Raw genomic sequence first — 23,512 nt, 5'->3', positions numbered from 1 at the left:
CAACACATTAACACTCCTGTGAATAAATAAGGAAAAAAGGCAAGGTTCTTTTTCAGGTTAAGAAGGTTTCTTAAAGCCAAAATGTCACAGATATGGGAGCTTTTGAGTCACTTTACACAAAGCAATACAAACAAAAACTAGCAAATAAATCCCTCATTTATTTCACTTTACCTTGTATTTCTTCATCTCTCTTTTCCATGACCTCTTATCTGTCTTTTCCTGATCACAGACTGTTTTTGATCCATGCTTCAGCGTTTCAGATCCTATCATCAATATTAACACTAGGGGAAAACTTGAGAAAATGTGATTGTGTCCACTGAGTGCTAGGATCCTAATGCAGGAAAGCACTTCAGCATGTGCTATACTGTAATTTCAGTACCTCCTTGAATGGGAATATTGCTAAACACATGTCAAAATGCTTCTTTACTGGAGGCTGTCAAATGATATATGGATTAATTTGTTGCATGAAACTTTACAGCACTGTGGCTGTAAAGAATTGTTATATTCATAGTTTATGTTTTGTCACCTATGTTCAACAATTAAAAAAGGAGAAATTGTATATTTAAGACAATAATTCAGTAAAAATTAAGGTCAGGTAACAGAAGGGTTGCCCATGTGCATTTTGTTTGCTGTTGTGCCTTTAATATAATCAGTTATCCCTACCAGTAACACACCATGATCATTCCCCACAGTGTTGAGGTTAGACAGGAGACCACGTTTGTCTTGTACTCAAATCCACGCCTTTCTGCTGTGATTTCAGTACCAGGGTCCCCTCAGACAGTGGCTGTGGCTGCACACCCCACCTGTGACCTCAAGACTCCAGCCCTGCCCTACTGGACAGGCCATGCAGCAAAATGAGGTTTGCTCCTGGATTCCTGCAGCCGTGGGGACGTGGCCATTGTGAGCCTGGTGGAAACAAACCCAGAAGGAAGCACGGGATGCTCCTGCTCTTGGGACATCCAGAGGCACAGGATGCTTTGCCAAAGCCACGCACACAAACAGATACTGTCACACATCAGCAGCACCTCTAAATTAAGCCTCAGCTGAGCTGCTGAAGAAGGGATATGCAAAAATCACTAAAGAGCTAGCCTGTGCTTTAAGCGTTTTTCCTCCTACTTGACAAAATTTGACAGCCAAAAACAGCAGACAAGGCTTCAGAGTGCTGATTATTTAAATAGATTACTTTACAAATGTCACTCTTTGCAAACACATAGGCAACATGATTGCTGTTTCTTTCAGCACTGTATTAGAAACAGACTCAATAAATGGGATGTTTAAAAAAAAATCCAAACATTTATGAATCGTTTGAACCTACTGTACTGTGTCTTGTTTACTGCTGCTCTAGGAAGCTTTTCTTAAAATAACGTGTTAAGTCTCAGAGGGATTATCCTGAAATGAATTTTTTAATAACAGCAAAATAAACTCATCCTTCACAGTGCTCTGTGGCTCATGACTTACTGTTAACTCTCACCTCTCCTCCCATCATACATCTGTATCTACTAGCAAAATGTTATTACCTCCTACTCCAATTTCAGGTATCTGAAGCAGAGTTATGCTTCATACACGTTCTTGAGAAAAGAAATTAGATATCTAAATAATTCTGCAGCTCTAAAAATCTTACCCATAAAGGCTCACAACTGTAGGAGGCCAAGACAAACTCCAGAAGGTGAAGGAATGAGGATTGAACTACTACAAGTTGAGAAGGCTGAGTGTGGCATTGCTGTCTCTAGGTAGATAACGGCCCACTAGGCAAAGGGTGGAAATAATGCCCCTTGTATGCCCACTCTCCATAAAACAGTGGGAGGTTAAATGTCACTGAGGCACTGGGGAAAAGAAAACCCCCCAGTGCAAGTGCAAAATGCCTGCAGAGGTTAAAGAGTCCCTGTCCTTCCAGAATGGGCTCAGCAAATGTCTCAGGAGTGATGCAGGCAAAGTTGATCTTGCTTTCAGGCAGAAAAGCAGATGATGTGATTCCACTAGGTTTCTTCCTCCCCTACTTCCTCTGTGTCTTTGATATATATCTCTTCTAGGAGGTAGCACACTTCAAGAGCTTCCTCATTTGTTTGAGGATATTTTGCATTTTTAATCTCACAGACAGAAAACACAGCAGGAAACAGTGGCCAGGAGGAAAAATGAAGAGAAATAGAGCCCTGTAATGTCCAAACTGCAAGGGTGATTAAACATGCAAACAGCTCAGTAGGGCAGCAGTAAAACTGAGAGAACCAAAATTACTTGGATGTTTAAAACAAGATTAAAGATCTTTGAAAAGGTCTGCTTTAAGCCAGCCTCCAAGTTCCATAGCATGTCCATTCAAGAGGACAGGCTGAATCAGCATAATGATCCTTCCTGGCTTGAACATCTTTTAATCCATGAACTGGAAATTCCTCTTCACAGCAAGAAAATTTTCTTGTATAAATGTATACATTCACTTTGTAATTCTGAAGGTGAAAAAATAATAACAACAATAAAAAAGATAACAAAAACCCCTCAGGTTTTGTTACATTAGAGAAACAGCTTTCACCAAAGAGTGTGGAATCAATTTTTAACCAAGTGTTCTGCCATGAGACAGAGAGAGAAAAAGAACCATATCAGGTTCAATTTGATTTTTATATTTCTGCAGTGGGTAACATATAATCAAAGTCTCCTGTCCTGTTAGAGTACAAAAGCTAAGTATTAAACAAAGTCACAAAGCGTGTACACAGGTTTGTCCCAAAAGGGTGTGAAGGGTAATTAACATTAACTACTCCATCATATTCTTGAATCCCAATTGTTATTTAACAAATAAAAACAAACAAATTTTTCTTAATTTAAAACTTGTATCCTCCCCTCCAAGGAAACACAGTGTTGAAGCAGAATTTTTTAGGCACACAGAAGAACAAAGAGGTAACCCTAACAAATATTGACAATGCAAGAGTATCAGTATATTCACAGCCAAATTAATTCTTTAGCTTCAATCATTAGGCCAGGAGTAAAACAGACACCACTTAGGCAGTACATTTGAGACACACCTCAGCAGCTAACACTCATCATTCTCAAGAAATAATTCCAGAAAGATTTGAAATGCTTGCTAGTACACAGTGTTCCTTAAAAATACATCTGGGATCTGTTTCTGAAGGTGTCTGGTTCCCGACTCACCATCTATTTTTGTGATGAGGTTGCCAGATCATATTTTTTTACAAAGGAATGGAAGAATGGTGACCAGAAGATAATTTTAATTAATAAGATTAGAAAAGGTTGTGCCATTTAGCAACAGAGAAGTGTTTAAATTACATTAAAAGAGATAACATTTCTAAAAGACATGAGAAAGTAGTAGAGATACATAGAATACCGAAAGTGCCAAATATTGAGAAAAAATATACATTACAAAAGTCTTCAGAATGTTTCAAGAAAATGAAGCATTAGACAGATAATTTTGCTGTCTCAGAAAAGAAGTGCTGAAAAAACAAAGCTATGAAATATGGGTTTAAATAATTACGTACTTTGGCTCTGATCCAGAACTACTTTTAAGTATTTCAGGTATCTGATCTTGACATATGGAACTCAGGGGAGGAAAATCTCTACAAAGCACTCAACTAACAAAGTGAAAATGTAAACTAGAAATTCTCATCCCTCCTATCCAGAAGCGCAATGCTACATATTTATTAATATTTTGAGATAATCTCTCCCATGCTAAATAAGACTTAAAGCATCACCTCTGCCCTCCTTGCTCTCCCATTTCTTACTGGAACCCAGAGAATAAAAATACCTTGCTCAGCATTTTGCTAACATTCTTCTAGGCAAAGCACTTTATGTTAAAAAAAAAAAAAAAAATTAGCTTGGTTCTGCAAGAGCCAACCAATAATAATGCAAATGAAAAATTTGCAGCCAGACACCTTAAGCCAGGATTATGCCGACCTCAAGATGACCGCAGAAAAAGCACATTTCACAGCCACTTAAACAAGACAATGCTCCTTGAGAACAAGCACCGAGATAAACACATTGCCACCACAAGTTACCACGCACTGAATAATTTTTAGGCACATATAAAGACCATATGCTGTGTCAAGCAAGGTTCCAGCACTCCTCAGAACTCCATCGGTTCCAGTGGACTAACAAAGAGGTATTTAACAAATACTCTCCCACAGGAACAAATCATGTTTTCCAGAAAATGAGTGGAGTCCCACTTTTCCCCCAGTGAAATGCAGGTAACTCTATCTCATCACCTGCACATGGGACTTCGGACAAGCTGTTGCTGCCGTGAGTAAAAATGATGTGAGATATTAAACCCAACCTGTATCCATCTGAAGAGGAAGTTAACAAAAACCTTATATGAAGAACTAAGGCCAGAGGGACAGGAAAACACCCTTTGTAGATTTGTGTCTTATTACAGGAAAATAAGAGTGGAATAACAAAGAGGTTTGGTTTAGAATTCTCTTGCATATTTCAGTGAAAAGACTCACTGGCTGCCCAGAACTTACAGACTGTTTACAGACCTGGCACAGAGCTTCTTACATTATTAAAAGCCAGGCATTACACAACAGAAAAGCAATGTCTGTCTTGCATTTTTGTGTCATTCCTCCCCACCCTAGAAGAAAAAAAAAAAAAAAAAAAAAGAGACTGATATGAAATACCCACTGACATTTTTAGGTCAACACACGTTCACAACGTCTGTATAATATTCTGATACAACAAAAATAGTCAATCACTGCAATTTTCTGCCAGCAAAGCATGTTTTTCCACAATGGCCAACTCTAATGGGTTCAGTTACAATACATATCACAAAATATAAGAGCATTTGGTTCTCAGTGTCTTTTTCAACAGTAGATGCTATCACATCACTGGAAATGACAAATTCCACTCTCGGCATAAACATTCCATACATGAGTTCAAAAGTCTGCAGTGCCTTCCTCCCTTCACTGCCACTATACCTCTGAAATCAAAAAGTAACTCACATTTCAGACGTAATATGCAAAAAATATAACCCTGCAGTCATCATGAAGATTTGCCATCATAAAGCTGATTACAGTGACAATTACACTGAATGCGGAACATTACACGGCATAATATCACAAGCTTTTAAAGTCAGTTGGCAACATTACACCAAATGCTTCTCAAAAATCAGATTTCAAGCGCTAGCATCCTTGAAATGCATAATAAATTTGCTCATGGATTAAAAGTGTCTCCTAAATCTATAGTTGTATATAGTATAGCTGTATTTTAACGACACGTGCAATATGTGGGGGCACAGACTCTGAGCTGTCAGTCAGGTCTCCTTTGTTTTTCACCTAGTGACACTCAAAAAATTTGCCACAGATCAAAGTTCATATGTCAAGGATTTCCTTCTTTCCAAACCTGTGCTCCCCTGTTGGGAACATCCTCAGCAGCCTTGGCTTACAGTACAGGATGTCTATACCGGGCTTAATTGTGCCTAACAATCCTCTTGGCCAGTGGAAGGCATTTTCAGATGGGAAATGTGCACCAACATCTGTTACATTTTCCTGTGCCTGGTTTTAACTATTCCTTCACGGAGGAAGGCGTAAAAATAAAAACATTCATCTCTGCAGTAAAAAGCCCATGTAAAAAACTCACTCCAGTCAATCCAGCACAGTAAGTCAGTTAAAAATGGTGCTCAGAGAATCCTGCAATGGATGGATTTCACTTCCTGTAACAGCAGTGTTCCAAAGGCTTGAGTGAATTTCAACAACTTCTCTCTGCACAATAAGTCACCCCGGGAGCCAGGGAGGACACTTTCCCAGACACACTGACCAGTGCTAGAATGAAACCCATCTATTTCTTTTCTTACAGAAGGATCAGTTTTGAAAAATTTCTTTGGGTATCAACAACTTCAGGTAACCTTTAGAAGCATTCAGAAGCAAATCCTTACGTGCAATCCTTGCCTTCATTTTATACTTGAGATTCTGAATGGTTCAACTAACTTGGAAGTACACTGAGTCATTTCTGCACACACTTCTTTAAAATGAATGGGAAACACCAGAGCTGATAGGGGAACATCGAGGAGGAAGACCAATTTGCCAAAGACTGGCTGGTCTTTTAAGAATGGGGCCTAACCCCAGCTGCTGTGTTTCAGCTGGCCCAAAATCCTTCTGTATTTGGGTAGCTAAAGTGGGACAGATATTTAAATTTTAAATGAAAAGAGATGACAAAGAGAAGATGGAAGACAGATTTTTTTGTTTGTTTTTTAAGAGATGGTCACAGATAGTTTAAGATAGTTTCAGGATTTCAAGTTTGTTTTTTTCTGGTTTTAAACATAAGGCCAAAAAAGGATGAACACCTCCCTCCCCCTAAACAGCTCAGTGTCTAGATATAAGACTATCAAAAAAGCAATAATCAAAAGTGTAATTTATTCCTGTGTTCCAGAAGGAGGGGTTGCCCCAATTCCATTTCATTTCCCTGAGAGAGAGGAAAGCTGGTGCTGTGTTTTCCATGTTCACCTCAGAGAAGACTCTTGCGTGACTTGTCACAACAGAACACGTTCGATTGCTCATTCTCCTGCTTCTGTCTCAGGACAAGGTAGAAAAGATTGCTGCACTTCTGAGGGGAGCCTTCCTTGGAATGAAGATCAAACAGTGAAACCATGCTCTCTATAGCATGGACCTGAAATGACACTTTCCAGGTACCACAAACTTAAAAACCACTCTGTAGTAATTAGTCACTACAAATGCATAACAAAATAGAAATTGTTCAAGGTACTGAGGGGATCAGACCTTTTCAAGTGTGCCTCTGCCTATATAGAAACAAATTTTTTTGAGATTCTGTTAAAAATCCTCATGGCTTTCTTAAGAATTTGCCTTTTCTGTTTTTTGTATACAGTCAGAATTCTCTTCCATCCTGGTGGTTTGTGATGGCTCTAAACAATTTTCATGTTTTGGGGTTTTTTTTTGTTTTGCTTTTTTTAGTAACTGAAATGAAAATATTTTTATTCTAACTGAGCATTGAAATACAGTTGTAGAGGTTTACCTTCTCTCTGTACCTCAAATCTTAGCAAGATGTAAATTAATTTTAAAAAATTATTCATATACTATTTTTCAGTACAATACCAAATCAAAGAGAAAGAAAATCCAGCAAAAGTGAGCTTATTTAATTAAAAAAAGGCTGTTCTGTATTCCTCAAAGAATTAAAAATGTGCCTCTAACATATTTTTGCACAAAAAAGGTGGTCAAGGACTAAACCAAATCTCCCAAAAACAACATCAACACAAGTCCTGTACACATAAAAAACTTATGCAACACTTTGAGAATAAGGAACCATTTTGCACGGAGGGTAAACACCTTCAAACTTGCTCTGACATATCTGAAGCAGGTGCCATCGTGCAGACTCTGTTCAGCATCCAGCCAAGGTGAGCTGAATCCCCTGAGCTGCCCTGACAGAGCAAAATTGTCTCCAGGGAGAAGCAAAGGACTTCTCAGCTTTGCTAATTCACTTCAGTCAGCACCACACAGAGGCCAGCAGGGAAAGAATGATTCATTCTGTGTTATTATCTCCAGGATCATTCACAAATGCAGGAAGATGTGCTTTCCTTCACCTACAGTCACCTTTTATTTCTCAACTAACTGTCATCTTGCTTTTAACCAAGTACAGGACTATAGCTTTTAAAAAGCCTGCTTTTTTCTAAACCTGTTATTATTCTCTTTGGAGTACTCACCCATGGTTAGGTTCTGTTCTAACATAATTGCAAGGTTTTCTCTAGAATGGAAGCAAAATGTTTGGAAATTCCCCTTTTCCTCTTTCTTGGTTTCAAGTGTCAATATGATTTGTTCTCAGAGTGTTTGAAACATGCTCATGTTCAGCACCACTGGCAGTGAAAATAAAGACAGCTGATGTGTACCTGCACAGCTGCTGGTAATTTACAGAGAAACCCTTGGATTTGCATTTTGGCAGCACTCTTCTGCCTGGATTGGATGTTTTGAAGCTTACATGTCTAAAGATGTCTGGAGATGCATTTTACTGAACCTGCTATACATTCAAACGGTACAGAGAAAGCAAAGTGTCACAGACATTTCTCATAATAAACCAATATATGACGAACCTGCCATTTGCTCCTCCGTGACTTTTAAATGCTACTAATTAGCAAACAGGAGGGTTGGCAATAATATGGCAAAGTGAGGACAGAGACATAACAAAAGCATACTTTCAGCTCTATGAGATGAAAAAGCCTTGGGATTATAAGCATTAAATAATAATTTTACTCCTTCAGAACTAAGAGAAAAAAGACAATAGAAAAGCAGTATAGTTCAGATCAGTTCACTGCTTTGAGTAGTTTTAGCTTTATCTTATTTTACAGAATGATACTTAGCAAAGTCTGATTAGCTTTTCCTTGATAACTAACATTCCTTGAAATGCACCATGCTTTATTTAGTTCAAGGCCTCAAATAAAATGAGAGCATGAACCATTCTGACTCCTGAATATACAGGTATTTTCTCAGCTTGGTCAGCAACAAAACAATATGTAGATTTTAAAAAGAAATTACATTCTTTAGTGATTTATTAAATCCATCAGCATCGGAAGATGAAGTCATTCTACAAGCTCTCTAGCTCATGCAGCTGTCCCCTAGAGAAAGAAAAGGAACCAGGATATCAGAATTTACCCTAATCCACAATAACCTGAGTCTTGTGAAACACAGGGAGAAAGCTGGACACAGAAAATTTACCTGGGTCAATTTTCAATTATATATTTACAATGTTCATGACCTGTCACTCCACTAAAAAAAGCCCCTAACATTTTTCCAAATTATCTGTGAAATCTGACTGTCAAATATTTATCAGGTGTAGTGAGCAATGCAATTTCCAATTAGTTCAGGTAAAAGTACTTGTACTTGAAATAACTACACCCTTCCTGTATTTTTTTGCACAACCTGATCTACTGAAATAGACATTTCATATGTTGTTGCAACACCTGCTTTGAAACAGGGTCTGAGGAAACAGTAACCTGCACACCTCAGTTAAAAAAAGCAAGCAAGCAGACAAGCCAAAAGATGTATTTGAACTGGGTTTCTAACATTAGCTCATGCAACACAAGATAACTTATCAGAGGGTAAATAGGTGAAATATTCAAGCAAACTCCATTAAAATGACTGTTCTATATTTAGATGTACAAGCATATTTTTGTATCAGCTGTGAATCATTCTACTGAAAGCAAAAGAACTTCAAAGCTGTATCTCCTGTCATAATTTGGCCATCAGAAGTTTTATTACTGATGATTATGCATGAGTCAGAAAACAGAAAAATCAGCTGAAATTCCAGATCCTTGGAAACAGGAGTATCAGCTTGCTGGCTTCTAGCTGGGGGAGCCAAGTTAAACAATTGGCTTTTACAGTGAATCCAAATCTTATAAGCTTTGTCTTACTTAGGGGATGAAAAAATAAATAGAACTTATCCTAATGATAGCTATTTCATGTCTAGAAATGATTTTTCTTACAAACTCAAATATTCTTCTATTTATTCCCCTTAAAAACTCCTGCAGTCAGAAAGGCCCAGATTTACCCAGTTTTTGCCACCCTAAAACACTCCATTGCAGTGTATTATCCAACACACAATAATTATAGATCATCATGTCTAAAACTCACTAATATTGATATCACTTGCAAAAGTGGAAAAGGAAAAAAAAAATCTGCCTGTTAAGTGTCAGATGAAATCTGCCAGGTGAAAAAAACCCTGACTATAACAGAGCATTGACTGAGCTGACAGAAAAAGAGGTCAAAGAGGTAAGGCAGCATTGCCTTAGCCATTGGAATTATGTCACCCATTGATTTCCAAAATAAAGACCAGTGAGAAAAAATTATGCAGGTGGCAGGGCAGAATAACCACTTGTTTCTTAGCTGAAGTAAAACTATTTAGATAAGCTATTCTTCTTTTTACAATTGTCTTTTTGGTCAATGGGGAAGACATTCCATGTCATTACCCTCCCTCTTGCCCCTGAGGGTTCACTCAGCAGGTATTTGATGATATCTGCACTTATTAGAAAGAAATAAAGGCAAGTTAAAAGAACAAACTCTTGCAATAGCAATAACCAAATATTTTCAAGCTGTCTGCAGCCTTTTGAGCAGCTGACAGGTTTCACCAACAGTGCTTACTGGCTACTGGCTTGATCCATGGGTTAAAAGGAAAAACAATTGAATCTGAAATTGTCTGGAGGAGATCACCTTGAGTGCCACCAAAAGGCATAGACAGGACAATGAAGCCATCAGGCCTGGCCACCACGGGTTCAAAAAGGCAGGTCCTGCTTGACTGAGCTGATGTCCTCCCAAGGTGACCTGCTCAGTGGATGAGGGCAAGGCTGTGGATGTGTCTGCCCGACAGCATTTCCCACAGATCTGTCCTGGAAACTGGCTGGTGGTGGCTTGGATGGGTGCAATGTGCTCTGTGTGAAATGTGGGTGATGCCCAGGCCCAGAGGGTGGGCAGGAACTGCCCCAGCTGGGGCAGGTCACCAGCAGGATTCCCCAGGGCTCAGCACGAGCTCTGGTCAATATCTTTATCCGTGCTCTGGAGAAGGGGACTGAACATCCCTCAGGAAGGTTGGGGATGACACCAAGGACCTGCTGGAGGGCAGGAAGGCTCTGCAGAGGGCCCTGGCCAGGCTGGAGGAGTCCAAGTCCTCTTTGGCCACCAAGGCCAGGTGCTGCCCTATGGCCACCAGAAGCCCCTGCAGCAGGAGAGGCCCTGGAGGTGCTGAACATGATCGTGGCCATGACACCTGGCTTGTATCAGCCACAGTGTGACCAGCAGGACCAGGGCAGTGACTGCCCCCCTGTGCTGGGCACTGCTGAGGCCACACCTCAAATCCTGGGGTCACTTTTGGGCTCCTCAGGACAAGAAGGACATTGAGGGGCTGGAGTGTGTCCAGGGCAGGGAGCGGAGCTGCGGAAGGGGCTGGAGCACCAGAAGCAGCAGGGGCTCGGCCTGGAGAAAAGGAGGCTCAGGGGGAACCTTCTCATTCTCTACAACTTCTTGGCAAGAGGTTGTAGCCAGGTGGGGATCAGGCTCTGCTCCCAGGCAACAGAACAAGAGGAAATGGCTTCAAGTTGTACCTGGGGAGATTTAAATTGGAGGTTAGAAAGGGGTTGTCAAGCATTGGAACAGGCTGCTCGGGGAAATGGTTGAATCATCATCCCTAGAGGTATTTGAAAAGGGTAAATTAAAAATTAAGCATAGATGTGGCACTTAAGGACATGGATTAATGTCGGACTTGGCAGTGCTGACTTAACAGTCAGACTTGATAATTCTAAAGGTCTTTTCCAAGAAACAATTCTATAATTTCCAGACTTTTAAACATTGTTTACAAAAATTTTCAGCTATGAAAACAATAAAGACCATATTCATCACTAACACCACCACTTCACATGTGCTAAAAGCACTTTTGATACAAAAGGGAGAAAAACTTTGCAACTCTCAGACTGAGGGAAGAAATGCTAGATATGGTCTCTCAAAAGCGAGACAAGATGCACACTCAAATGAAAAGTGATTGCAATAGGAAAACATATTAATCCTCTACTCATAAAGCACTGGGAGCACAGCACTAGTAACAGAACAGACAGAACAACACAATCAAGCCAGAATAAATCTGCATTTAAGCTAAATCATCTCCTTACTGCATTTCAAAGAGGCAATTCAGCCAATGTAAACAGAAATTACTCTTGCTTCCCACTAGATCATAATCTAAAACCAACAGAAACAACCATACACCACTGCAGGCAACTCTGGAAGAACTCAAACCTCTCCTCATTGCTATTTCAAATGTATTATTCAAATAAAACCTACCAAATTACAAAATCCTTTTTCATGTAAGGTGACACAACAAATCCATAGCATTCCCCAAGACTGGAATGCCAGAATGTGAGTGTGATTTTGCAGGTAGCCTAACACACTAACACCTACAAGTATTCAGAATGTACCCACTGCTAGCACTTCCCAAAAACAGCACTAAAAGAAGGGTTTTCCAGATGGGTAAAGTGATGGCAGCGTGTTGAAGTCTGCACCACTACTTTTCACAGCATATTCTAGGCAATTCTCTCAGCCCTAAAATAAAATGGAACAGTCTCCAGATTACCACTTTTTCAGTTGTCAGTCAAGCACACTGGTTAACCAGTTATGGGAAATCAGATACACAGGGAAAAAAAAATCAAAGTAACTTCAGAATAATCTAAGCTTAAGAATGATGTACTTAAAAGTACAGTAATTCCCGATATATTGAATTACTTAATCATCAGCCAATTTTCTATTTTTGTTCTCCAACTCTCCCCTTTATCACTACATAAATAAGTAAGCAAATAAAAACAGAAAAAAAAAAAGGTTTTAGCTTAGTTTTTAACAATGAATTTTTAACAATGAATGCAAGCACAAAACCTCAGCACTCTTAGAACTTCTCTGGTCATTATGTCAAAATAAAAGCATATTTTAAAAAATACTGACCATATACATAAATAATCCCCCATCTTTATAATCTTATATATAAAAGTTCCACATTTTCTATTAAATAGAACTGTTTCTCTTTTCAGAGCCTTGCAGTAGTTTACTGAAAAGTCTAAACAATTTCAACTTTAATAACTTTTATAATAATGCCTATGAATACCTCTTTCACTGGTAAATGGAAATGGAGCTACCTAACTCAGCCATGTAATAAATAATTTAGCATGCATTATTAAAATGTTATATATTGCATGTGTGCTTTCAAAATATTTTATCATAAATCCATCATTCCAAGTAACCAGAGCAACTGCAAGCATTTTATATTTAGAGCCATGAAAGATGGAGCTGATATGACCTGTCAGATATTATTTAACAAAATAACAGTATTCTCGGCATGGTGGACAATGCAGCCTTACAACAAACTTTGTAATTTAATGATGACTGGAGCTTGGTTTCACATCTATTCTAAGAACTGGTCAGAGGGTACAGGAGCACACTCATCCATCCTGCACACCCCGGCCAGGGCAGAGGGGTCTTGGCCATCAGCACCCCCTGACTGCACTCCCATCCGGACATACGGGCTCCCCCTCGGGAATCAAATGACTGAACTGGGACGGGGACCAAGGGCAGGAGAAGAAACCTCTTACTGGATTGACACTTAATCCTAGATGGCATTTCTTTCATTTCCTTTGCCAGGAGAAGCAGCAGGACAGTTTGGACACAACGTGGGCCTTGCTGCCCTCAGCACACACAGTGGCTGCACTGCAGTCCCTGCCTGGGTCCTCGTGGCAGCAGAGCTGTGACAGCCCTGAAGCCACCAGTGGGCTTTTTGTGCCAAGGCAGAAAATATCTCCCCACCCACAGGAGGCATAAAGCTATTTATGCATTATTTGTACTTTCATGTGATCTTTTTTTCCTCAAATAATTTTGCCCAGGAGATGGAAGGAAAAGGCAAAGATATTTTCTCATTTAAAAATGCATTACTAAGTCATAGGCTATCATTCTAGTAAGTTTAAAGTATATTTATTTACTGGAAAATAAGTTTGCATGTATGTTTAATGTAATTTGATACCACCAACATCTCTGTAACCCTGGACCTTGTGTCTCTCCAAGAACAAAAGCATTTCACTTTCCATCATCTCACTGAAACACATCATGTCAATGAAAGGAATACAAATATCCTCAATAGAATACATGCAATTAGGAAAACACATGGCTGCTCACATAAGGCATGTCCAGAGATGCACCCACAGTATCCACTCCTTTTTTGTTTTTCATACATTCCACTGCTCCTAACAAGAGGGCAGAAGCAAGCCACACCCTCGGATGCAGGGCAGGGTTTACTGATGAATTTAGGAGAAGCTGGAGCAGCTACTCATCCACAGCATTAAGTAAAATAATAAACAGCACTTGAAGGTGCAGGACCTCTGAAGAAAACCCTTGCTCCACAGAGATATCTCTTGCTCAACTGTGCAACACAAACCACAAAAAAACCTCCCAAAACAGCCCCCAAATCTCCAGGCAATGCCCTACACTGCTTTTATACACACCCTTGGAATACACCAGTTGAAAATCATGGGGAATCCCTGATCAGAGGTACACCTACTTTCTGTAGAAATCTATGCAAATAAATAAAGTGGCATCTCATAAGCCTATAAAGTCTTAAAACTGCCTCATATTCAAAAATAGTTCAGGGTTGTGGGTCTCAACCTGCCATCCAGAAAAAAAAAACCCCAAAAAAACCCCAAAAAACATTTACATAATCAGTTTATAAAGGCATATGTTTGAAGAAAATTTCCATTAAAGTTGAGATGTTATGTAATTACTGCTTAGAAAAGGATGATATAAATATTCCTATCAAATGTCCTTTGCATTATTTATTTTAGATACTTTGATTTACTTTAAGACAAAAACAATAAGCATTCTGGTGTCATAAGCTGACCAGAGATACTGTAAGTGCAGGTAAAGTCCTGGGGGACAAATTGCTCAAACCATTTAATGCTGCAATTCACTCATTAGGACAGTAACTCAAATGTCTGCTTGGTTTCCAAAATGCCATTGTCAGCTTTGGCATCAGGGAGAGAGAAGACAAGAGATTAGAGAAGTAGTCATACAAAGAACACTTGTCAACTGCATCTCAAATATCTATTTTTTATTTCAGCAGTTTCAGATCTATGCTGAAGGAGTAACATAGGCCTGGATATATCTTTCTAAGGAGAGAATAAAGAGGGAAAAGATTGAAATAAGGCATCCCAAATTTTCAAAGGGCCCTTTCTTCTAATCTAACTGCTTGGATAATGTGTCCAGAGTGGCATTTTGTAATGACAGCAACTTTCCAGCAAATCAATAGTTATTTAATTCCCAACAAGCTCTCGAGTCCATTAAACCTGATTACATTCACCCATTTCAGTTGGGTGCAGTTATTTTTCCTACACCGGCACTTAATCTATAACAGGAACTTATGAGAACTTTCAAAAGCAATTTCAACATCAATCAGCATAGAGTGAAAGGCACGATTTGCTTGTAATTATTTATTGGACACGATGGCAGAGGGTCTGCCTGAGCTCCAGTGTCCGACCTTCACCCCCAAATTCTAATGGATATGAAGGCCTGCTGGATGAGTCTCAGTGCATAAAAAGCAGCCTCAGCTCGCACGTCCCACAAGACACAGATGCCCAATACCTGATTAAAGGCCACCGTGCAATGCTATATTTCCATTTTAGACATGTGTGTCTGGTATTAAGCCTGAAGTGAAAAACACAACCCACAGTCTTCTATTACTGAAGGGACCTATATGGAAACCCACCTGTTTCATGCTGTGACTGCCCCTCTATGTCAGCAAAGCGCTGGAGTAAAGGAGCACAATGAAAGTTTCCCTCTCCCTCACAGTTAATTTGACTTATGCACAGCACAGAAATGCCCTAAGGCACATTTGTGTCTTGACCCTGTCAATGCACAATATCCAACAGCTGCCACTTAGATGGTACAATTCTATCAGAGTTTAGAAATGTTGACTTTTCCTAATGTCTTCTAATACTGTAAACAACAGGATACTGCTTAATTAGCATCTACAAGATCTAGTCAGAATCTCAAGTCTACCAGCAGAAACTTCAGCAGCACCACTTTTTGATAAAAACAAAATAACAGCAAAAGCAAACACAACAACAACAATCTGGTAGCTGCCAGTTGACTTCTAAATACACAGGACTCTTGCCCTGCAGCAAGATCTTACATTTGAGGGCTCAAAGGAATTAATAGGAAGTGTATAAATATTCTTTGCAGGTGATATATTTCTATACACACAAAACCACAACCCCTTTTTCATTCCGTGGGACGCGTAACATATGAATTAATGCATATTTAACACTATTCCTATTTGCTGTGCTAAAACACTTAACCTAAACACATCATGGTAAGTTACTTTGTCTTCTGACCTGCCGTGGGAATGCTGACTCCCTCAGAAACCTAGAATGGATAGCAAATCCTCTGCCCTGTGGTCAACCTCGTGAAGCAAAGGCATGAATGTTAAACAGCAGACAAATCAATACAAGCAAATATAGCTCAACTACACCATTTATTCAGCCATGAGAGATGTCAATACACAGATTAGGGTGATCCATCTTTTTGATTTCCTACTGTCTTCTCACTGACTACATGAGAGCTTTTGCCTGTATTAAAAGTGTTTGCTTTCTCAACCATAAAAATTCCAATTATTGCTCTAAGTGCACTAGAGTTAAGTTGCTTGTTGGAAGCGGCCTTGCATTACCTGAACAAGTCCAGCGAAGTATGGTGCTGCAGGCAGAATCATTGGCACTCCATAGGGATGTAGCAAAACTCCTTGAGACGACAACATGGTTTAAGTGATAGTATTACTCCCACTAAAGCTAAACACATCAATTGAAAGTTAGGGGAAAATCTATATACCAACTTCTTCCAAACTCAGAGCTAGAACCAAATAACTTCTGTCAGGGGCAAAGCCCACATCAGCTGTAAAAAAAAGAAAAAAATTGACGTCAGCAACACTTAATGTTAAAATTTTCTTCAGAGACAACAGATAGAGACAACAGCTGCAAACCTAACTCTACCCAAAAAGGAAGGTGCTATTTTGGGAGCAGCTTAAGTAACATGACTAGCCAACTACTCTTTATCAGTTCAGATTTTTAAGTACTAAACACATAGAGATCAAATTCTGTACAGATCTACTGATTAGAAATAATTTTCCTATCAGTTCTGGCATATACATGACAACAGTTACCATCAGAAGCCATTTTCAAAATAATCAAGTTTATCATGATTGCATAATTAGACATTTTCCTGGATTTATAAGCTGTTAAACAATGTTCATGTGCAGCCTGTTATACTGGGTACATACTCTGTTTTGATTCATTATATTTTTCTTGTTTGTTTTGAATAAGTGAGCTAACGCAAGCTAACGACTTCTATTAGTGCAAATTATATTTTAATGGTTTTTCTAACCTTTCACAACATCTATGTTGTTAACTTGATCATAACTATTTTAAAAGAACACATTTTCCCAATAGAGTATTTCAACTCTGTTCTGCAAATCAACTTAGATTACTGGTGTAAGAGATAAAGGACTGAAATTTAGGCTGGTTACCTCCCTAAATCAAAACAGATTTGGTTTTAAAGGTACTGCTTGCAAGACATTCTATTCCGCAGCTCGTTTTTACTTTAGACAAAACCAACTTAGTCATTAACACCTGTTTTATGTGCTATGTATCTTCTAGTGCAGATGTAACTAATGACAAGAATTACAATTGAGCAAGACTCTTTTATTTCAATAAAGAATTAGTTAGGTACTTACAACTCCATGTTACAAGTGAAATAAAAAAAAAAAATCTCCTACAGTCTTCGAATTATCAGGGTGCTTCACACCACTAATTTCAGCTACTTGATTTTGTTGCATAATTACTTTTCCAGATAACTAATTGCAGACAAGATTTGATGTGATACTCAATTATTTAATGTCACATTTTGACCATCGTGGAAGGTTTTCAGTAATTGATTCTCGTGTATCACGGCGGCCGTGCTGCAGGATTTGGAAATCTCCCTGGGCAGCTGCCTGCTGGCCCTCCCCAGTGCCAGCCTTACCCCACTGCTAACTTTAGATGTGGAATTGTGACCCTCAGTGATGCTCCCTGCAGAAGCTGCCAATGAGGCCAGCAATTGTCACATGATGAAGTGATGTTTACCCCACTCCATCTCCTGTTTCAGAACTGCTTCACTGTTCTGTTGGGGATGATGCTGTTCTCACTGCTTATCTGACCATGCTTAGCTATAAATCCTGTTTCTTGGTCTTATCTTACCAAGGAAGAGAAACTCTGCAGTTTAATTATTAAGCAAGCTGACACAGCATGGATTTCTTTCAAAAGATTGCCATTAATTCCAATACAAAACCAGTCACTAATTTTCATGTGACTGGAAATACATAAACAAAAGGGATATATGAGAAAGTAAGTTGTGGTCTCAACTCACTTAAAAATACTTAATTTCTAAAAAAAAAAGAAAATTTCATTTTAACTATTGCTATTTTGTTTCATCCAACAGAGTGAGCTGCATTTGAAAAGAAAGCAGATTTCTTTCACCCAGGAATGGAGATTATAAAATGGATTCTGCAAGCTTTACTCAAATGACTCCAGTGGGACAAATGACATAAATACAGACTGTTAAACTGCTCTGTAAAATACCTGGCAGGTTTTTTTGTTTCAGCATGTATATATTTCATAAGATGTTAGAAAACCTGAGGAGGAAGATTTGTACAGGAAAGCTCAGGCTCAAGGGAAGCTTTTCTGTGATCTATTTTGGGACAGATTTTTTTTTTTTTTTAACATTTTCTTTAATTATTTTGGCACAAGGCAACCTGCTGATGAAATTTCCTGATGACACAAAGTTGGAAGGTACTGTCAAAACTGGAAAGGATAAAAATATTACATAGAAAGAACTGCTAAATCTTATGGGCTGCATTAATCAAAATTCAATAATACAAAATACAAGATCATGCTCCTCCTAATGACAGAAACTTCAGAGCTAAACTCAGGAGGAAGAAAAGCAGGATCTCATTGCATCTGTTTAAAGAATTTGAGATGCTAGTGAGATGCAAAGAGGAAAAAGAAAATTATCAGTATTTCTTAATTTTAATTCTCAATTATTTCTTGATTTCTTAGAGGTACTTCCAACAGAATACAGTTCTCTTCATCCACATTAAATAGGAAAAAAAAAAAAAAAAAAGGTCAAATTCAAATACAACCATTGTAGATAAATTCCTTTTTGTGCTCAGGGGAATGGAACAACTATGTTGCAACAGAAACCTAAATTTGATTTGTTTATCCCAGCAAAGCAGTCTGTGAATAGGGAAGAAAACAGTAGGAGGAAGAGACTAAGCTAAGGACAATCCTGACACTCTAAAAATCAAGAAAAACCTAGTTATGAATAAATTTAGGCTGAACATATTTTTCCAAGTTTGGGGGTTTTTTGAAGTATTTTGGTCTTGTCTAGTGAGGGTCTAAAACAGCCTTCCAAATCCACAGTAACAAAAAAGGATGGCTTATAACAGAATATGATGCAAATAGCAGTGGTAGTGTGAACTCAGCAGCTTCCAGGAGGACACTTCCAGCCCTTTGCAAGCAGTATAAACATTGCAGAATAATGCAAACATCAAATGTCTAAGAAGCGTTGCTATTTTCTACATTGCAGATAGCAATAACAAAAACAAACGTTGAAAATAAACCATAATTACCTGTTTTAACGCAAGGATGCTTTGCTTGCCTCACTATAACAACATGCTTCTAAATGTCTAGGTGTGGGGCACTCCAGATGCAAGCTCTGACTTGGTGGCTGGGCTCTGTGGTGATGTCCCATGTGTGCACCAGCCACCTAAGTTCTCACAAACCTCTGCGAATCAAAACCACAGAAGCACAACAGAGCTTTACTTGCGTCTCCGCCCCGTGCCAGGCTCAGAACTTATGCCAATGCCTCTACATCAGCTCCACCACTTTAGACCAACACATTTCCGCTCCCTCCCAGCACACAAAAAGGAAATTTCACTTAAGTTTTACAGTTGGTGTTAGTTAGTATCAATGGTCACTCCTGTTCCGCTAGAATATGTTGAATAAATGAAATTTGACCACTAAGAGTGCTGAGGACTGAGAGAATGAGCCAGAAGAGTACTGGTAAATCTGAGAGTTCTGCTTCACTTCAGCAGGACCTTTAGCATGATTAAGGTCAAGCATGGACCTAAACACTTCTGGGAGGACAAAGCCAGAATGGTTGGGACATGCACATCAAGCACCTCTCTGATGTCCCTGGTTGTGACAGCACCCACTTCCTGCCTGCTGCAGGGTTCCTCCTCCCTGCAAAAAATTAACTCTGTGTGTGGGTGGAAAAGGGAAGATCATTTAAACAGCTATACCACTTTCATTTCCATTACATTCTAGAAAATTATAATGCTGTTAGGAAAAAAAAAAAAAAAAAGAGGACATGTTAAGCCATTATCAGTGTGCTCATAGAGGGTATGCTACTTTCAGCTGTTCCCAAGCCCTAGTTGGCTTTGGTTTCTTTCATTAAAAATTTTCATGGATTTTCTGAAACTAAAAATTGATTTCAGCAATGAGAGGAAGAATGAACAAGAAAAACACAGGAACACTAGTTTTATATGTAAAATGTATATACACAAATAAAATGCACCATCTTATTTATTTCAACTATGCAGAATTTTGCAAAAAGGCAGGTTTTATTAATGAAAAGCTGCTCTTAAAGGTGAAGAGCATAGGTTAAGCAAGGTAGGGTACGAGTAGGTAGTCACAAAAATCCTAAGTATTTCAGGCCCAGCAATCTAATCTCATGTTTTAGCACAGAACTGAAGCTACTGACAGGAGTGCTCTAATAGCAGTTTCATTGAAGGCTTGCTAAGAAGTCATTTAAATAGGAAGGAAATGGAGACTGCTGTACAGTATGGATGCACAGATACAGAAATAAAACTAGAAATATGCCTGAAAACTGGACTACACATTCAGACAGAACAAGAAAAATTAAAATGGTGCAAGAAAGATCAGAGTTTTGATCCCACCTGCATATGAAATGTAAACGGTACATTAGACAATGACCAAAATACTTCCCCAGACAAAACCAGATCCCTAAGTTTTGCTATGGTACAAGGTGGGAAAAGAAAAAAAAAAAAAAAAAAAAAAAAGAAAAAAGACTTCAGCAACTTCCTTGGGGCCACAATGCCTGGAAAAGGCAGATCCCTGCAATGCAGACATCAGCCAATCAATGATGTATGCTCTAATCAGATTCTGACAGAAGTAATCTATTTAGACTATCTTTCTGCCAAATAATTAATTCTTCTTACTGCCTGAATATAGTTCAAAATACCACAAACAATAGTTCTTCCAAATGCTGCACAACACCAATGAACTTCAAATAATTCCTGCTTCCTTCCTACACTGGCCTAACTTTCCTGTCTCTCAGACCATAAATAATTCAGGCACCACTTTGGCACCCTCTTCAGAGCTTATGCTATGCCATATTTGAATCTTTTAAGTTCAAGTCTCCCATTTCTGACCACCTTTCTCATTGTCCAAATGCTCTCCATTCTCTCGTTAAGGTTTCTCAGTAGTTTTCTGGTACAAGAAACCCCAAAACTGAAAGGACAAATTGGTTTCCAAGTCTCCTGATAATTTCCCTCATCCACAGCAACTTTAGATTACTGTCTCTAAAAAAGGATTACCAGATACCAGCACCACAGATGCTTTGAAAGAGAAGGTGAGCTGCTGTTGATTAGCATTGCCTGAGGTGATCTGGCATTAAAGGAAATATTGACAGGCAGAAAAAGCTGTCCTACACATCTTCCCCCACCCTCCCCAGCACAACTGCTGGCACTGTTATAACTGCTGCACTTGTCTTCCAAAGACTATTTGCACCTTTCTGCAAAAGCCATTTAGGACCAAAGGCTCTTCAAGTGCACCAGGAGCACCATCCAGGCTTGCCCCATCTCAGCTGCTCCCCTCTCCTCTGCATGAAGAACGTGTAGGAGCTGCTTGTGCCAGGTACCAGTTCCCCAGCCAGCTCCTCGCACACAGAACAGCAGAGCCAAAAGACAGCAAGGATGTTTTACTGACTCCTAAAGCAGAAAATGTCACCTATACAGATCAAAGGTATCTGCTGGTCTCATACTGATTACCAGCACGGCAGATGTCATCAAAGTGGTTTGAGTTCATTAAGCATCTCAGTTCACACTAGAGAATAGGCAAGGATATAGAAACCGTTCAAAATAGGAGAAACCACCATTTTCAAGCATGTGGCATACAGCATGTTTAGAACTAACACATTTTTCTTCTGAACCTAAAGTTTCCATTTAAAAATTACATTAGCATCTAACAATTACATTAGCTTTCAGGAGCACATTAAAATCTAGCAGCAGGTCGAGATGAACCCAGCTGATTCTTCAGTCAGAAAACAACAATGCTCCAGTTCCACTCAAGTTCAAATTTTAGTCTCTTTCTTCTAAATATACAATGCTAGTAAGTTTGGAGATTTCAAAGACAATAAATAATTACAGTCCTGCCAAATACAAGAGCTTCACACAGAAGTAAAAACTTGGAAAACATGTTTGGGAAACTATTTGTAGCCCTAGAGAAATTAAGGCTGATGCCCTGTAGGCCAATTGGCCTTGCAACACTTGAAGCACAATATTTCAGTAAATGTTGGTTTCTCAGCCAATCCTTTCTCTCTGGTTTCACCTTCCTTTCTTATAGTCAGTGCTGTGGTCTGAGCCACCGGCTGCTGCAGTATCTCACTGGCTAAAGAATGGCCCGTTTACTTTGCATTTCTTTTGGAATGCTCCCATAAAGACCATTTCTTTCTCTACCTGCACTTTCTCTACCTGCACCTGCCCCAAAACAAATCCTTTTATTACCTTTATCCAGCACTTGTCATCCCCTTCAGAGGCTCACTTCAGCCTATTCCTACCCAAGCTATTACTGTCAACAACTCAAAGATGAATATCCTTTGTCTTGCCTTGAATATTTTACTCCTTCACCTCCTAACCAACCTCCAAATTGATACTTATTCCTGAAATTGCCTGCTACCAGCTAAGACCTTCTCTAAACACCTATGAACATTCTCTTTCAGTCCACAAAACCTCCTCTTGCCAGAATGCCACACAAAAACATTGAGTGGGGGATGAACTGACTGTCCAGTGGCATGATGACCAATATTCCTGTTCCTCTGCAGGTCAACTCTAATTTGTATCCACCTCTGATTGTAAATTCCTTTGAAGAGAAATGAATCGGGTACAAGAAGACCACCACAATGACAACAATATAAAAGAACACACACGCACGTGTAAAAGATACACATCTACTTAGCTGCACTTTTTCCAGAACTCTTAAAGGCAAGGCTTGCCCTCTTCTATGTCTTAGAAACCCTCACTCTCTGCTTAGACTGGATTGCTAAAAGATAAGAACTTGTCCCCTGACAGCAGGGAGAGTGATTTACCCTTCAGTGAGTCGCAAGACACATTCACTTACATAGGTGATAAATGTATGCTAGAGAGAAGCAGAAGGTTAAAACTGGAGTTAAGGGTTCCCTCTGTGCCTGGACTTGCCTTGGGCTACCACAGAAACGTAAGGACCTGTCATCAGCTCTACATATCAAGGCACAAAAGCCAAGAACAATCTGAACAGCTACTCTCTGGAAAAAAACAAAAAACAAAAAAAAAAAACAATCAAATAGCTATAGGTGTCTTTTAACTTAGCTGCACTATCATATCAGTTAGAAAGATTCTGGATCACAACCACATTATTATCCCAGCATTTGAGTCAAAATTAAAGCAGCATGGATCTGGAAACTTCAGTTATTTCAGATGCTGTGCTCTGCACTTGGGAAAAGGATGACATTGGACTGCGAGGTGCCACACAGTAAAGTCTCCTAAAGCTACAAAAAGTGGTGGAACACACCTCCATAGGCCTGCACAGCTCTGTGAAGGAAGCTTCTCTGTGTGCCTCCAATTGTCCCGGATCACTCAGAAAAGTTAGCTGTAAAACTGTAGGAAAATACTGTCGCTTTAAGTACAAAGAGTTGATTTTGAC

At 39.2% G+C, this 23,512-nt stretch overlaps 1 protein-coding gene across 17 annotated transcripts in view; it reads right to left on the bottom strand.

The window, feature by feature from the left end:
- Positions 1-23,512, bottom strand: part of RBFOX1 (RNA binding fox-1 homolog 1) — a 1,011,377-nt gene that overhangs the window by 221,192 nt on the left and 766,673 nt on the right. For 5 of the 17 annotated variants that reach the window (XM_053991716.1, XM_053991714.1, XM_053991729.1 and 2 more), the window contains exon 2: positions 16,171-16,391. The exons of 11 other annotated variants lie outside the window; for them this stretch is intronic. In XM_053991716.1, coding sequence (XP_053847691.1) covers positions 16,171-16,257 — 87 coding nt within the window. In that variant the 5' untranslated portion in view covers positions 16,258-16,391. Of the gene's footprint in view, positions 1-16,170; positions 16,392-19,161; positions 19,285-23,512 lie in introns of those variants that run through there. One more of the 17 variants, XM_053991715.1, reaches the window with a different exon arrangement.

The sequence above is a fragment of the Vidua macroura genome, chromosome 16 (genome assembly GCF_024509145.1).
Source record: "Vidua macroura isolate BioBank_ID:100142 chromosome 16, ASM2450914v1, whole genome shotgun sequence".
Lineage (NCBI taxonomy): Eukaryota > Metazoa > Chordata > Aves > Passeriformes > Viduidae > Vidua > Vidua macroura.
Note: the sequence above shows the minus strand (reverse complement) of the source record. Positions and strands in the feature narration are given on the sequence as shown.